This window comes from Equus asinus, chromosome 17 (assembly GCF_041296235.1).
Source record: "Equus asinus isolate D_3611 breed Donkey chromosome 17, EquAss-T2T_v2, whole genome shotgun sequence".
Classification (NCBI taxonomy): domain Eukaryota; kingdom Metazoa; phylum Chordata; class Mammalia; order Perissodactyla; family Equidae; genus Equus; species Equus asinus.
Window position 1 is genome coordinate 48425151 of NC_091806.1, and position 15357 is coordinate 48440507.

At 63.6% G+C, this 15357-nt stretch overlaps 1 protein-coding gene across 8 annotated transcripts in view; it reads left to right on the forward strand.

Moving 5' to 3' along the window:
- Positions 1 to 15357, forward strand: part of LSP1 (lymphocyte specific protein 1) — a 40796-nt gene that overhangs the window by 20868 nt on the left and 4571 nt on the right. For 2 of the 8 annotated variants that reach the window (XM_014830188.3, XM_014830189.2), the window contains exons 2-10: positions 8207 to 8344; positions 10018 to 10185; positions 11897 to 12068; positions 12444 to 12536; positions 12778 to 12821; positions 12992 to 13073; positions 14358 to 14492; positions 14802 to 14879; positions 15033 to 15135. In XM_014830188.3, coding sequence (XP_014685674.1) covers positions 8207 to 8344; positions 10018 to 10185; positions 11897 to 12068; positions 12444 to 12536; positions 12778 to 12821; positions 12992 to 13073; positions 14358 to 14492; positions 14802 to 14879; positions 15033 to 15122 — 1000 coding nt within the window. In that variant the 3' untranslated portion in view covers positions 15123 to 15135. Of the gene's footprint in view, positions 1 to 3846; positions 4053 to 7041; positions 7138 to 7196; positions 7446 to 7875; positions 8001 to 8206; positions 8345 to 10017; positions 10186 to 11896; positions 12069 to 12443; positions 12537 to 12777; positions 12822 to 12991; positions 13074 to 14357; positions 14493 to 14801; positions 14880 to 15032; positions 15136 to 15357 lie in introns of those variants that run through there. The other 6 variants (XM_044749797.2, XM_070488397.1, XM_070488394.1 and 3 more) reach the window with 5 other exon arrangements.

The window sequence follows — 15357 nt, forward strand, 5'->3', positions numbered from 1 at the left end:
CGGTTCTGGACCCTACTCTGGGGCCGAGGTGGACGGTCCTTGACCCAGCCTCTCCAGACCGAGGGGAAGCCTGGGATAGAGGGGCTCTGGGCCCACGTGTCCACTTTCCAGTCTTGGCAGGGTCTTCAAGGACCCCAGGCTCGGGGGTCTGTGGAGCCAAGCTGTAAAAGGAGATCTGTGAGTGGGCGAAGCCCCATAAGGAAGGTTTAGGAGTCGCGGATGCCCTCAGGCCAGAGGCACCTGAGTGGCTGCCACTCCTGTCACAGCTCCCTTGCCATCGGGCTGTTTGGGTGAACAATGAGGGTCCCTCCAATCGACCTGGACACCTTAGGGGCAAGGTGGAGTGATGGGCAGGCCTGGGCTGTGGTCGCCCCAGCTGGCATTCAGAGCCTGGTCCCCCAGGAGCTTTGTGGGTCCCGAGGGAGCCGTCGTGTCCAGGTCTGGGGTGAAGGTTTTCGCAGGATCCCGAGGCCGGGTGCTGCAATGGGGGCAGGCCTATCCAGGAGCGACCTTCCCACCCCAGAGCCGGGAACGGGGTCTTGCTCATCCTACGTGGGCCGTTCGCAGGTGCAGGCAGCGGGCAGCAGCGCCAGGCGCCCAGGGGAGCAGCTCCTGCTAGGGGGCAGGTTTGGGACTGGGTGGGTCTGGAGCAGGTTGTGGGGGGTAGGGAACCGATAGCAGCAGATGCCCCCCCGCTCTCCCCCAAGGTGAGAGAGTCAGGACACGAGGGTGCGCCCACTGGGTCTGTGGGTCACCCAGGAGGGGATGGGCTTCACAGGGGGGCTCCGGGAGGCTGGAAGGAGAAAGGCAGGGCTGTGGTGGGGGCCCCGCTCTGTCTGCTTTGCCCTGCCCTGCCCCGTCCCCTTGGTCGCAGTGCCCCCAGAACGCCTCCTAGATGCCCGCACGTCCGTGTGCTGCCCCTCCCTTCCTTGACGGGTCTCCACCCCTCACCCCTACCCTGTAGGGACATCCTATGAGCCAGTCCCCCCCAAAACAAAGCTTGGAATCGGGGCCTTCTCTGTGGCCCCCAAACCACCCCACGGGGTTGGCGCCGGTTCTCTTGGCAGCCTCTTAGGTCTATAAGGGCAGGGAAGAAATCGCACCCATCTTTGGGTCCCTAGCACCTGGCAAAATAAAGTGCCAGAGAGGGAAGGGAGGGAGAGGGTAGGGGGAGACAGAGAGGGCAGAGGAGGGAGGGGGAAGACTCAGGGAGGCTACGGGTTTGGAGGAATTGTGATGATAGAGGACAGGCCGGCTGTGAGGGAGATGTGGAACTCAAACCTGGATTGCCTCAGAGGTTATGGAGCAGGTGGCTGACGTCGGGGTGTCACTGAGGAGACCAGGGAGCCCAGCCCAGGGAGGGAGGCTGGGGACGGTGGCAGGGGTGGCTGAGGGCTCCCTGCCTCTCCTTCCCATTGGGAGACCTCAGGCCCAGCACTTGTCACCTCCCAGCCACACTCCTCATCTGTAAGGTGGGGTGACTGCCCCATTGAGTGGGATGAGAACTGAGTGGCACCTCAAGGCTGGCGGTGGGGCTGTCCTAGGCTGGGTGGGGTCTGGAGCTGGTGGAAGTGACTACCGGGGGCCAGTGGGGATGGAACGAGGGCCAAGACTTGGCCTGAGAGGTCCCTGGTAACTGGGGGGCCAGGACAGAGGCCGCCTCTCCCTGGTCTGCTCCTGGGGCCAGCCGGGAAAGACATGCAAAGGGGCGGTTCGTTGTTTTGGGGGTTCTGGGTCAGGCAGCTAGGAGTCCTCCCAGATGAGAGGCCCCAGATGCTGCCCCACTGTGGGAAGACGAGGTGGCATGGGGCTGAGAGGCCCGGCTGGGGCCCTGCAGAGACCACACTGTGATAACTGAGGCCCCACCTGGGCCCCGCGGAGGGGGCGACGCCTGGGCAGAAGGCTGGGGACTCGGGGCTCTGGGCTAATGTCACTGCTGGTGTAAATGGCCCCTGTGGACAGGCTGCTCTGACTTTCCCTGAGGCAGGGCTGAGAGAGGCAAGGCTGCCTGCCCAGGTCACAGGGCATTCCTCCTCCCTGGGGGCTGGGAGCGAGCTGGAGGCCTGGGTGGGGCAGGGCATCCCTGCCCTCCTCTCTGGGGGCCACAACCACAATGCCTTGGCCTCAGGCCATGGGCATGTGGCACATAGGGCTAGCCTCTCTCCTTCCAGCTCTGGGCTCCAGGAGCCTGTGGCTGTGCCTTTGTCTCCCGGGGCACCGGGAAGGATGCCCTGGAGGCCTGGCCCCTTGAGGACTCCCTCTCTCCCCACCCCTTGGGGCCAGCCTGCACCCCCAGCCTGTGCCCTTTAGGTTGCCATCCTCTCCATAGATGTGGAGGAAGACAACTTTGCAGACAGATGTCCCCTCCTCCAGGGGGGCTTCCCAGATATGACCTGCCCACCAGGGCCAAGAGGGAGGTACATGTGGCAGGGTGTGTGCCAGGCCTGCCCTGGTGCTGCTTCGGCCTCCTTCCTGGGGGCACAGGTCTACCAGCAGTGCCAGCTGGTGGGGAGCGGGAGCTGGGCCTGCCTGCGGGGGTCTCGGTTCTCACCCTGCTGAGTGGGGCAGCACCGGGGAGCTTGAGGCTGGGCCTACGGTCTCACCCTGGGAAGGGGGTCAGAGACCAAAGCCCCAGGCCCGCCCCGGTCCCAGCCTCCCTTCTCCCTGGAGGGGCTGGGATGCTTCCCAGGCTTCTCTTGCCCTTTCGGCCTCCCTTTGGGCCCCTCCTCAGGCAGCTCCCTCCGCCTGGGGTGACTGACCGCCAGGCTGACACTGGCTCTGTAGTCCCCCCCCACTCAGCCCTCCCTTCCATCCCAGGCCCTGCAGCTGCGGGCCTCATCCGGTCACCCCGAGGATGACAATAGGCGCCATCCCCCAACGCCTGCCTCCAACTGCCCCCACCCTGCGCTCTCCTCCCTGGTCAGAACCTTCCATAGCCCCCACAGCCCAGCTTAGCTGCTCCACATCGGGGATCTTCCCGAGACCTAAGGCCCCAGGCCCCTGGGTCCTGCCCCGTTAGTGCGGCCCCTCTGGGAGTGACAGCGATGGAGGGGTCAGGAAGGCTGGCACTCCTGCATGCAGGGCAGAGCTGAGCGCTCGGCACGGGTCAGCTCACTCGTTGTCCCATAGGGACACTGAGCCTCCAGTGGTGGGGTGACGGTCCAGGCTGTTGTCCAGGAGCCCGCCGAGGCTGGGCCTCAGCTCTGAGCCCCGTGCACCCCTGCAGACCAGGCCCTGGAGGAGCCCTTGGGGAGGAGAGAGGCCCCATGTTGGAGGGATGGAAGGAGACAGAGGAGGCCTGGGTCTGGAGCCCTGAGGGTCTTGGCGCCCCCAGCCTCTCCCAAGCTCTCATGCTCAGCCCCAGACCACACCCTGTGCTGGGTCACCTAGGGCGCCTGATGCCCCAGCTGTGGCGCCCTCTCCGGTGCTGCCCCCGGACTCCTTAGGGCTTGCTCATCCCCAGGGCTCTCCCCAGGTTAGCCTGAGCCCCTTTGCACTTGCAGTCCCTTCCTACTGACCGTCTACCCGGGGGTCCCCAGGCACTCCCCATGCCACACTTAACTGGGTGCCTCCTCCTGGGGTCCCTACATCTCCCCTCTTGGGGTGCAGGACTGACACCCAGGGAGATCTGGAGGCTGCCAACCCTTTGTCTGCTGCACCATCCGGGCTTGTCCCTTCTCCTTCTTAATCCCCCTGTGTCTTCCCCTTCTCGTCCCAACTGGGCCTCCTTCCAGAATGCTAACCTGACGGTGCCTGTGCTGGCTTGGGATCTGCCAGGGCAGCCCATGAGGGGCTGCAGGGACCCGCTGTGACCTACCCACAGCCACGCCCTCCTGGCCTCAGCCATGCCGAGCGGTCCTCGCTCTTGCCTCACCCTCTCCCGGGCCCACAAACCCCTGCTCATCTTTCAGACCAAAGTTGCCTCCTGGGCTTCCCTGGGCAATGGGGCTTGTCTGCCTGGCCCACTGGAAATGGGTCACCTCCCCCCCACGCCCAGCAGGGCACGGACACACCCAGAAAGGTGCTGCTGGAAGGAGGGCTGGGCCGGGAAGGTGAGTGGGACCAGTGCCAAGGCGGTGGGGGGGCCGGTTCTCTGAAGCCATAGTTCCTGTGCCCACACCCCTGCCTGCAGCAGCCACCCCACTGCCACCCGCCGGCTCACATGGGCTGTGTGTGCTCCTGGCTCACCCCAGCTGCCTCTCTGCAAGGAGGAGTGCCAGCCGGTGCCCTGGCAATGCCACGCCGCAAGCCCCTCCCCTCGGCCTGCTTTGCACCACCAGGGAGAGGCACCCCCTGAGTGGTGGGGCGTGGGTGGTGCCCAGCCATTGCTCTCCTCTCCTGAGCTACCCAACAGGGCCCCAACCTCGGCCTTGGGAGCTGCCCTCTGACCACGATGATCAGAGGCACTGATGTCCCACCACCCCTGGACGCCACGCTGAAGAGGCCTCTTGGCGGGCTCACTTCCCTCCACACTCTGTCCTTTCACTCACGGGCTCTGTGGTCACTGGAGGGGCCGGTCACTCTGCAAGTGTCCATCCCGCTCAATGGCATATAAGCCCCTGCGGATGCTAGCCACGGGAGGGGGCTGCAGACCTTGGTGGTCTGCAGGGAGACGGGTGCCCCAGCTCCTGGTGGGGTGACCAGGCCCAGCTTCCCAGGCCAGCTCCCATCAGTAGGGTCCGGAAGACTTGTGGCCAAGAACGTCGTCTGTGGGCCTAAAGGAAAAGTTCCTCCGTGACAGGCCAGGTCCGGCCCGGCTACCCTCCCTTTGGCCCCCACCCCTAGTGGAGCCCGAAGCTTTCCCTGAGACTCTGAGCTGATCTTTAGGCACCAAGAGGCAGGAGGGGAGAGCCACGAGCCGCCTGTAGGGGGCACAATCGAGGCGGGACCGAGGCCTGATGCCCCTTCCAGAGCCAGCCAAATGGGCAGGGGAGGAAGGAGATGGGACAGCTGGCAGGGCTGGGCTCAGGACTGGCACCGTCGGACCCTCAGTGGGGACTGGGGGGCTGCGGGGGAAGGAGAGGAAGGGGCTGGCGTCTTGAATCGGGGGCCTGTAGCGGGTGGACATGGCCAGAAGGGGCAGCCCTTGAACTCGGGGACCCCCACCCACTCAGAACAGGGATCCGTGAGCCTGTGCAGGCTCGACGGGGTCTGTGCACGCTGGTGCGCCCGGGTGGGGCAAGGCCCCGCAGCAGAGCCTGACCCCGGGGAAGGAAGGGCGAAGCCCCACTCAGCAGCCCCTCGGGCTGAGCCTGGGCCGTGCACAGAGCCAGAACAGACACAGGAAATAGCCTAATTGCATTTGCGCAGGAACACCAAATCCCTTGCAGCTGCACGCGGGCTGGGCCAGGGGCCACGGGCGGGCCCGGCCGTCGCCAGCGTCCTGACAGCTCCACTGAGCGTGCCAAGGGGTCTGGGCCGCCGGCCGGGTGGGGGGGCGCCTTTCCCAGGCCAGAGGCCCCCACCCCACCCCAGGAGAGCCGCCCCCCTCTCAGTTCCCAGAACGGAGCCCAGCTGTGGATCAGCGAGGGGGTGAGGTCATGGGAGGGGGCCAGGAGGGGCCGCATTACTCACATCCCGGGGCAGGCGGGAAGGGAGGAGGCGAGGAGGGAAGGGGCTGAGCCAGCTCCTTGTCCTTGGGCCCTGGGTCAGGGGCTAGGGGCTGGCGGTTTCTCCCAGCATAGGGGCTGGGGGAGACACTGGGAGCCCCTGCACCCCCACTCTACCCCCCAAGCTCCCTGACTGTGAGGGCTCAGGGAGCCACGTGTGGATGGCAGGGGGCAACTGGCGGAGGGGCCAGCCCCTCAGCTATGATGTTTTCAGAAAACTCACTTGGCCTCTAGCCCGGGCTGTTGGGGTGATGGCAAGGGAGACCGTGACAGTGTGCTGGGGCGCCCCGGGGGGACTGGAGTCGGTGTTTTGCCCTCAGCTATTCCCACGTCTGAGTGTGCATGTGTACATGGACATCCGTGGGTGCACACGTGTGTGCATGGTGTAGGTGGTCGGGCCCACGTGTGGCGCATGGGTGTGTGCCTACATGGGCCTGAGTGTGGGGCTCATAGAGAAAGCATGTGTGCACATGTGTGTTCCTGCCACGTGGCTATGTGCTGTGGGTTCCCGTGTGGGGCCTGGGACGGGAGCTGAGTGCAGGCTTGCGTGGGGCTGTCATGGCCTGGACAGGGCACCATATGTGCCGACCCTGGGGATTGCACATGTCTATGTGTGGGGTGACCAGACACCATGTGGCCTCTGCACCCAGTTGTGCTGGTGAAGGGTCTCGGGGACCTGGAGGAGAGGTCTGGGGGGCGGGAGTGGCTGCTTTGTCTGAGAGCGGCCTGTGAGAGTTCCTGAGACCAGGTCTGAGGGGGTCTGAGGTTTAGGCCCGTGAGCACATGCATGACCGTGGACATTTACCAGCATTTGCAGACTAAGACACAGGAATGCACACGCACACCCCCATGTACCACATGTTGGCTAAAACCCCCTAAACCCTGCAAGGCAAACACGTCTGTGGGCATGTATGGCTTGGACGCGGGAGCGAGGGCAGCAAAGTGGCCAGTCTCACCCTCCAGGGTCCCCCTCGCAGCGGGGGGATCCCAGGAGAGGGCACCTTCTCTCCACCCCGCAGCCCAGGACGCAGCCCTGAGCTCCCACCCACCATTTAGAGGGGCTGCTGGTGTGCCGAGCCGGGAGGGACCCCAGACCCCCGGTCCGTACAGCCCCGAAAGCACCCCAAGCTCTACCTCCCCAACCAAACACGGCCCCGCGGCCCCCCAGCCGCGGCCCGGAGCAGGAGGCTGGGCCTCATCTGCCGCCTGATGGGAGCCAGGTGTGGGGAATTAAGTGGCTCCCTGGGGCCCGTGGGGGTGGGAGTGGAAGGCACTTCTGAGGAGCGGGGTGGGCGGACTGGGGGTGCGGAGGTCTGAGCAGGCCGTCTGGTTTGCGTGGCTGGAGTTCCATGTGGCCGCAGCGGGGGGAGCAGGCCTGCAGCGGGGGCTGTGGAGGGGCCTGGCTTTTGTCTGAGAGGCTCCGAGGAGGCCTAGGAGAGATTAGATCATGCGCTGGCAGGGCTGCCGAGACCACGGGGCCAGCCCAGCCCGGCCAGGGGACGGAGGCCCAGAAGGAGCGGGCTGCGGGGTCAGGCAGCGGACACGGGCAGGAAGGAACTGAGACCCTGGCTTGGGGCAGTGAACCCCGTAGAAGCAGAGACCGGGGGCTCTCTCTCTGGCTCCGGCGGAACTGGGGGAGGCAGGGCCATGCCGGCCAGACGAGGCCTGTGGTGCCCACTGGACACCAGTGGTCCGACATCTGCTGGGCCAGGGCCAGAGTGCATAGGCTCTGGACCCCCGTCCCAGGCAGACCTGTGCAGTTCAGAGGGAGGGACCTGGAGCAAGCATGGCTGTCAGCATGCTGTGGGAAGAAGCTCTCCTGGTCATGGCTATGCGGTGGGACTCAGTTTCCCCATCTTTGAAACAACCCAGAGAAACTGCACAGAGTGCTCTGAGAGGGTGGGCAGCAGCGTTGGGTGAGCTGACCCTGCAGGACGCCCCATTTGTGGGGTCAGGGCCAGGCTGGAGGCGGCCTCTTCTCTGGGCCCCCGGCCCTCTTGCTGGGTCACCTTCTCCCAATGTGCTGTGTTCTTAGGGACCAGGAAGGAGCATCACTGCTGGGGTCGTTGGGGTAGGCAGGTGGCTGCCTAGTTGGGTCTGTTCCTGGCATGACCCCAGCCCGGCCTGGCAGTCCCCGATTGGCCGAAGCTACAGCCACTTGACTCAGGTGGGATGCGTGGCCACAGCCAGCTCTCCACCCATCCAGGGACCTCTTCTCCCTGCTAGGGGCCAAAGCCGCACTGGCCTATGTCTTGCCTCTGATTAGGTCCAGGGAGCCAGACTGGTGGAAGAGAACGGAGGATCTGATCCCATCCTCGGCTTTCTCCATGCCTGTCTGGACACGGGAGCCCCCTCCAGGGAGCCTCCTGCCAGGGGGCACGTGCTATCCAGGTGCCCACACAGCCCCAGGACTTCACCCCATACCCAGGGGCACCTTCATGACCATCTCAAGTGACCTCGGCTATAAAGATGGGGAAACTGAGGCACAGAGAGGGCAGGGGCTGGTTCAGCCTTCTCACCACGTGGCCCCCTCGAGGCCGGCTTGCATGGGAGAGGCAGGATGCGGGCCGTGGCGTGACTGTCTCTGTGGCCCCCAGGCTCACCACTCAGTGGAGCGTGGAAGATGAAGAAGAGGCCGCGAGGGAGAGGCGCCGGAGAGAGAGGGACAGGCAGCTGCGGGCCCAGGACGAGGACGGAGATGGCCAGTCCCCGGAACAGCCAGAGCAGGAGAAACTGTAAGCAGCTCCAGCCAGCTTGCCTGGTCCTGCACCCCCGGGCAGAGGAGGACACTGGTGGTCGGGCCCTGAGCCGGGGTTCCCAGAGCAGATGACACCAAGGAGGAGCCCAGCCCTGGAGCAGGGGCAGGAGACAGAGGGGTTCTCAGGGTGAGGGTCGAAGCGCGGGTGCCAGTGGAGCCTGCCAGAGACATGTGCGGCCACCCCTCCCGGTGAGCCTCCCGGGGGCGCTGACTCAGGCCCTGGCCGCACCGCGTGGTCCCGGCCCTTGCTTGGACCGACTCTGACCCCAGCTGCGAGGCCCTGGCCTCCAAGCCCCCCGCCCAAGCTCCTCGCTGCCGGTGACTCAGGGAGGCCGCATCCAACTTGGCGGGCCGTGGGCCGGCTCGTTTCCTCCTGCACGGAGGCCCCGCGGAGGGGCTGGGCTGTTTTCCCAATCGTACCCCCTCCTCCAGCCCTGTCTTGCTGCATTTTCTCCTAGTCAGCAGCTCTGGGCGGGGTGGGGTGCTGTAGCGGTCGTGGCCTCTCAGGCCAGGTCCTGGGCCTACCAGGCAGGGGCTGGGGAGCAGGCGGGGAGCCCACCGGGGCCAGGGTCGCAGGCCTGCAGTGGGGGACAGAAGGCAGGGCTCACCCTACCGTCCAGGGAAGGAGCCTACGGGCGAGGGCCCTGGGGGCCCAGCTGGGAGAGCAGAGAGAGCTGTCACCCGCACGCAGGGACCCCAGGCTGACGGGGGAGGCACAGTTCAGCTCTCAGGGAGCCCTAGACTGACGGGGGAGGCACAGCCCAGCTCTCAGAGAGCTGTAGACTGACGGGGGAGGCACAGTCCAGCTCTCAGAGAGCTGTAGACTGATGGGGGAGGCACAGCCCGGCTCTCGGGGAGCCCTAGACTGAAGGGGGAGGCACAGTCCAGCTCTCGAGGAGCCCTAGACTGATGGGGGAGGCACAGCCCAACTCTCAGAGAGCCGTAGACTGACGGGGGAGGCACAGCCCAAATCTCGGGGAGCCCTAGACTGATGGGGGAGGCACAGCCCAACTCTCGGGGAGCCCTAGACTGATGGGGGAGGCATAGTCCGGCTCTCGGGGAGCCCTAGACTGATGGGGGAGGCACAGTCCGGCTCTTGGGGAGCCCTAGACTGACGGGGGAGGCACAGCCCGGCTCTCGGGGAGCCCTAGACTGACGGGGGAGGCACAGCCCAACTCTCAGAGAGCCCTAGACTGATGGAGGAGGCACAGCCCGGCTCTCGGGGAGCCCTAGAGTGACGGGGGAGGCACAGCCCAGCTCTCGGGGAGCCCTAGACTGACGGGGGAGGCACAGTCCGGCTCTCGGGGAGCCCTAGACTGACGGGGGAGGCACAGCCCGGCTCTCGGGGAGCCCTAGACTGACAGGGGAGGCACAGCCCAACTCTCGGGGAGCCCTAGACTGATGGGGGAGGCACAGTCCGGCTCTCTGGGAGCCCTAGACTGACAGGGGAGCCCTGGCTTAATGGTGTGAGACACAACCTTGGCCTCAGGCTCCTCCAGGCCATGGAGGGACATAGTGCTGTCCTCAAGGATTCTCTGACAATGGGGAGACTCAGCCCAGCCATGGGGTGCTGCCACTTGAAGCCCAGGGTCTGAGAGGGGAGGAGGTGCGGGGGTGCCCAGTCCTGAGCCCCCTGAGCTGCTCTTCCAGCCTCAGCCTGAAGCCCTCCGAGGCCCCCGAACTGGACGAGGATGAGGGTTTCGGTGACTGGTCGCAGAAGCCGGAGCAGCGGCAGCAGCACTCCGGAGCTGGGGAGCCTGTGGATGGCGGGGCGCCCCCTCGGGCTGAGAGTCCGGAGGGGGAGCAGGAGGAGGACAGGCAAGTGGGGGTCCCCTTCCCAGCCAGCCCCTCCAAATGTCCCCGTGGCTGTGAGAGGGGAGAAGAGAGGAAGAGGGCAAGACGGCATGGCGGTCGGGGAAGGGGCTGTGGGAGGGCGGGGAGGAAATCTCATTCCTGGGCTCCCCTGGGCCCCTGGGCCCCATCCAGCCCAGCTGTGGCCTCAGGCCGGGGTGTTGCCACATCAGCACACATCTGCAGCCCACTTACGTAATGGAGGCTCTGCGCCCCCGCCACCCGCCCTCCCTTCCTCCCTCGGGGCTGGCTGATCTCCATTCCCACGGAGGGGAGCAGGTATTTCCAGATGTGCGGCCTTCGAGCCGGCCTTGGGGGGACAAGCTTTCCAGATGTGCAGACGTGTTTGCCGGTCTGAACCCGGGTGGGGTGGGAGCCAAAGCACCCGGGGGGCCCAGGGTTGGGGGGCTGCTCCCAGAGCCTCACCCACCCCAAGTCAGGGGTCTGAGCTGCTCTCAGGACCCTGCAGGCTGTGTCCCAGGGCCCACTGTAGTCAGGGTTCTCGCTCTGCTCAGGAGCTCTTTGCCTCAATTGTCACCAGACTTGAGTCTCTCCCCTCTCTGGGCCACCTCTCAGCCCCTTCGAGACCCTGAAGCAGCATTGAGCTCTCACTCAGACCCCTCCTCTTGTTTAACCACCGCTTTTCCATCCCACAAGCAGGCTCCCACACCCCAGGAGCCAGCTGCCTAGCTGGGGCCTGGTCCTGGCTTAGCCCTCTGCCCACTAACTACCCTCTCCAAGCCTCAGTTTCCCCATCTGCCTTTGGGAGTCAGGGCACAGTCTGCATTTCTGAGCTGGGGCTGGGGTTGACATGGGTGGGCGCAGCCCCGCCGGCCGCTGCTCCTTCCTCCTCAGCCAGCTGCAGGCCCCACTGTCCAACAGCAGGGGGCACTTACGCTCTTCGGCTGAATCTTGCCGGAATGATCCTCAGAGCCGGCCCCCTCCCTGCCCCCCGCACCTGCCTGGCCCGCACCCTAGCAGCTGAATGGGCCTCTGTGTGTCTGCCGCTGGCTCAGACCCCGGCCCACCTTGGGCGGTGGGTCTGGGTCTTGGCTGGCACAAACACCAAGAGGCCTGAAATCATGGAAAATGCGAGAATTTCCCATCCTCTTCTCCAGGTTCGGTCCCACTCAAATGCAGAGCCACGCAGCTGCCAGCAGGCTGGCCTCCCCTCCCCAGTGCCACCGCGGTCAGCCCCTCTCCTGGGAGATGTGGTCCCAGCTGTGACCCTGCCCTTGCCTGTCCTCCAGCTGACCGGCCCCCAAACCCCCCCAACAGACCCCACCTCACTCCCACTTGCCCCCATGCAGAGCAGGGCAGGAGCAGGCTGCCCACAGAGGACAGGGACAAGCAGGACACGAGGCTGGGGCTCGTGCAGAGAGCCTGGGGACAGGGTCTACCCTCAGCGGGAGGGTGCCCTTCAGTCAAGAGAGGCCTGCCCAGCAGCGATGGAGCAGCGGGCACTGTTCTCCAAGGGGGCCCAGGGACAGAGGGCCGGCTCTGAGGTCCTTAGGCTCATTTCCCCAAACAAGTTGGGGTCTCGGGTTTCCTTGCCACTCAACTGGTGTGACCACCCCCGTCTTACAGATGGGGAAACTGAGGTTTGGAAACGGGAAGGGACTTGAACCAAGCAATCAGATAGCATTCAATCTGATTGCCTCCCTCTTCCTGCCCGCAGGCCCCACCAGCATGGTCCCGGGAACGAGGATGGTGACAAGCTGAGCCCAGCTGGGGTCAGCCTGGAGGAGTTGCGCCTGAGCCATGGGTCAGATCCCCAGGACGAGACAGAGCCCAGAGGCCCAGAGGGGACCAGCCAAGGCCTGGCAGAGGCTGAGGAGGCAGAGGAGCAGGTGACAGGGGCTCCCCTTGGGGTCAGGGCACACTCCGACCCCTGGGCTGGGTCTGTCTCTGCTGCCTGCATGTTCTCTGAGCCTCATGGGACCAGCCCAGAGGGAGCCAGCTCCCTCTACCCGTAGGCTTTGTAGCTCCCACATTCAGAGGATGGTGGGGCTTGGTGACCCTGAGTGATGGAGTGATAACTCCCTGGACTCATCAGTCCCTGTTGCTGACAATTCCAGAACTTGAGCATGTCAGGGCCGGAGAGGACCTGAGGCCCAGGGAGGGGAAGGAGCTCCCGGGGGTGGGGCGGGGGCAGGGCAGAGGGCAAGAAAGATGCAAAGCAGGTGGTGGTCATCCAGTCCCATAACTTCATATTCTGTTCCCAGCACCAGAAATGTCAGCAGCCCAGGGCACCCAGCCCCTTGGTCCTGGAGGAGACGACCGAACAGGGCTCACCTCCCCTGAGCCCCAGCATCAAAGTAGGTCAAGCCCCCAAGCCTGCCGCCTTTTCCTCTCTCCCAGACTCCTGGGCAAATGACAGCCCCGGAGAGGCAGCCACACATCCGCTCCTGCTCTCCGCTATCCCCTGTGCCCTGCTCTCAGCAAATCTTTGAGAAAGAAACCAATGGGCGGTTGGATTGGTGGATGGGAGCGGCTTGGGGATAGAGAGCGGGCCTTGCTCTGGCTCTGAAGCCTCACGGCTCTGCCCACCTTCCACAGCTCAGTGACAGAACCGAGTCCCTGAACCGCTCCATCAAGAAGAGGTATGTCTGACTGCTTTCCAGCCTGGGACAACGGGTTCTCCAAGAGGGGCTGAAAGAGAGGGGCCTAGGGGCTGAGATCCGGGGGCCTGAGAGAACTCTGGCAGGGCCTCAGAGTGGGATATAGAAGCTGAGTGAGGGGCCTGAGTCATGACCCTTCTCCTGTCCTTCAGTAACAGTGTGAAGAAGTCCCAGCCAGCCCTGCCCATCTCCAAGATTGATGAGCGGCTGGAGCAGTACACCCAAGCCATCGAGGTATGATCAGACTCCTCCTCTTCTACTGGATCCCTCCTCCATTCATGCACCCATTTCTCTATCCAACCAACGTCCCTCCATCTAACCAATGCCTCATCCAACCTACACTCTTCGATCCAACTGATACTCCTCCATCTAATCCATATTGCTCCATCCAACCATCACTCCATCGTCCAATCAGCACCACTCTATCCAACCAATACCATTCCATCCAACCAACACCTCTCTATCCAACCAACACTCCTCTATCCAACCAGCACCCTTCCATTCAACCACCACCACTCCATCCAAACAAGGTCCTTCCATTCAACCAACACTCCTCCATTCAACAAATACCCCTCCATCCAACCAACACACCACCATCCAATCAATACCCCTCCACCCAGCCAACACCACTTCATCCAACCAATGTCCCTCCATTCAACCAACACTCTTTCATATAACCAATCCTCTTCCATCCAACCAACCTTTCTTCATCCAACCAACACCACTCTATCCAACAAACAACCTCCATGCAACCAATAGCCCTCCCTGCAGCCAATATCCCTCCATCCAACAAACACTCTTCCATCCAACCAATGTCCCTGCATCCAGCCAACACCCCTCAATCCCCCCAACAGCCCTCCATCCAACCAGTGTCCATTTATCCATCCAATACCACTCCATTCAACAAACACCACTCTATCCAATCAATGTCCCTCCATCCAACACCCCTCTATCCAACCAACGCTTCTCCACCCAACCAATGTCTCTCCTTCCAACCAAGACTCTTCCATTCAACCAACTCCCCTCCATCTAATCAACACCCCTCCATTTAACCAACACTATTCTATTCAACCAATGATCCTCCATACAACCAATACCCCTCCATACAACCAATGCCCCTCCATTCAACCAACTCCCCACCATACAACCAACACCCTTCCATCTAACCAATACCCTTCCGTACAACCATCACTCTTCCATCCAACCAACTCCCTTCGGTGCAACCCATGCTCCTCCAGCCCTAATGCCATAGGTAGCATGAGGATAGCCCCACATCTGTCTCGTATCCCATCATATCACCTGTGCTCTCCAGAACAAGGGGATTTCACAAGTACACCAACAGGGAAATGCACATCTTTTCAGAGTGCCTTGCTTGGGCCCTGCGTTGTGACAGCACTCCCAGGGAAATGTGAAGATACAGAGGATGTTGCCCGTGTGCTGGAGGGTCTCACCACGCCTCTCTGACATGGCCCATGTGGCCGTTCACTAAAGCAGTTCTGGGCTCTATCTCCTCTGCAGACTGCTGGCCGGACCCCCAAGCTAGCCCGCCAGCCCTCCATTGAGCTGCCCAGTATGGCCGTGGCGAGTACCAAGAGCCGGTGGGAGACGGGAGAGGTGCAGGCTCAGTCCGCCGCCAAGGCCCCCTCCTGCAAGGTAGGACCCCCTCCTCAGTAAGGAAGGGGGAGACCGTCAAGGCTGAAGTCTGAGCAGACAGCAGTGGGGCATCTGAGGGAGCTGGGGTCGCCAGGCTGCCCAGGGGTGGAAAGCTGTGTGCAGAAGGCTGGTTGGGTAAGTGAAGGTGGACAGGGCCACCTTCCTTTCCTGCCTCTTCCCCTGGGCTGTCCCACAAGGAGGCGGGTGGGCAGGCCTTGGGCCCCTGACCAGGCAGGAGAGAAGGGCCCAGGGCTCTGAGAGCCCGGTCAGGGGTCTGTACCTGTGACGTGTCCTTCCTTCTTCCCCCAGGATATTGTAGCTGGAGACATGAGCAAGAAAAGCCTCTGGGAGCAGACAAGTGGCTCCAAGACGTCGTCAACAGTTAAGGTAGGGTCTAAATAGGCTGATGAGGGGAGGGAGGGTCTGGCAGGTGAGAGCCAAGAGGGGCTTGTCTTCAGTGCATCTGGGAGGGCTTCCCAGAGGCAGCACCATCTCCCTACTGCGGCTCTCACCTTTGCTCTCGGTCTCCTTCCCCAACAGAGCACCCCGTCTGGGAAGAGGTACAAGTTTGTGGCCACCGGACACGGGAAATATGAGAAGGTGCTCGTAGACGAGGGCTCGGCACCCTAGGCCGCCCTTCTCGGTGAGTCCAGGGCAGCGGCCGGAGCATGATTTGCTGTGCATGAAATGTGCCGTTCTGGGAATGTGGCGGGCCTGCTTGTCCGTATCACCGGCTGTCAGGGCAGCCTCTGAGGGCCAAATGCCCAGCCCCAGAGTCAGCCAGAACCCAGACCCCACTGGGCCTCCCAGCCCCCTGCAGACTCTCACCCCTCACCCCCATCTTACACAGGACGCAAACATTTGG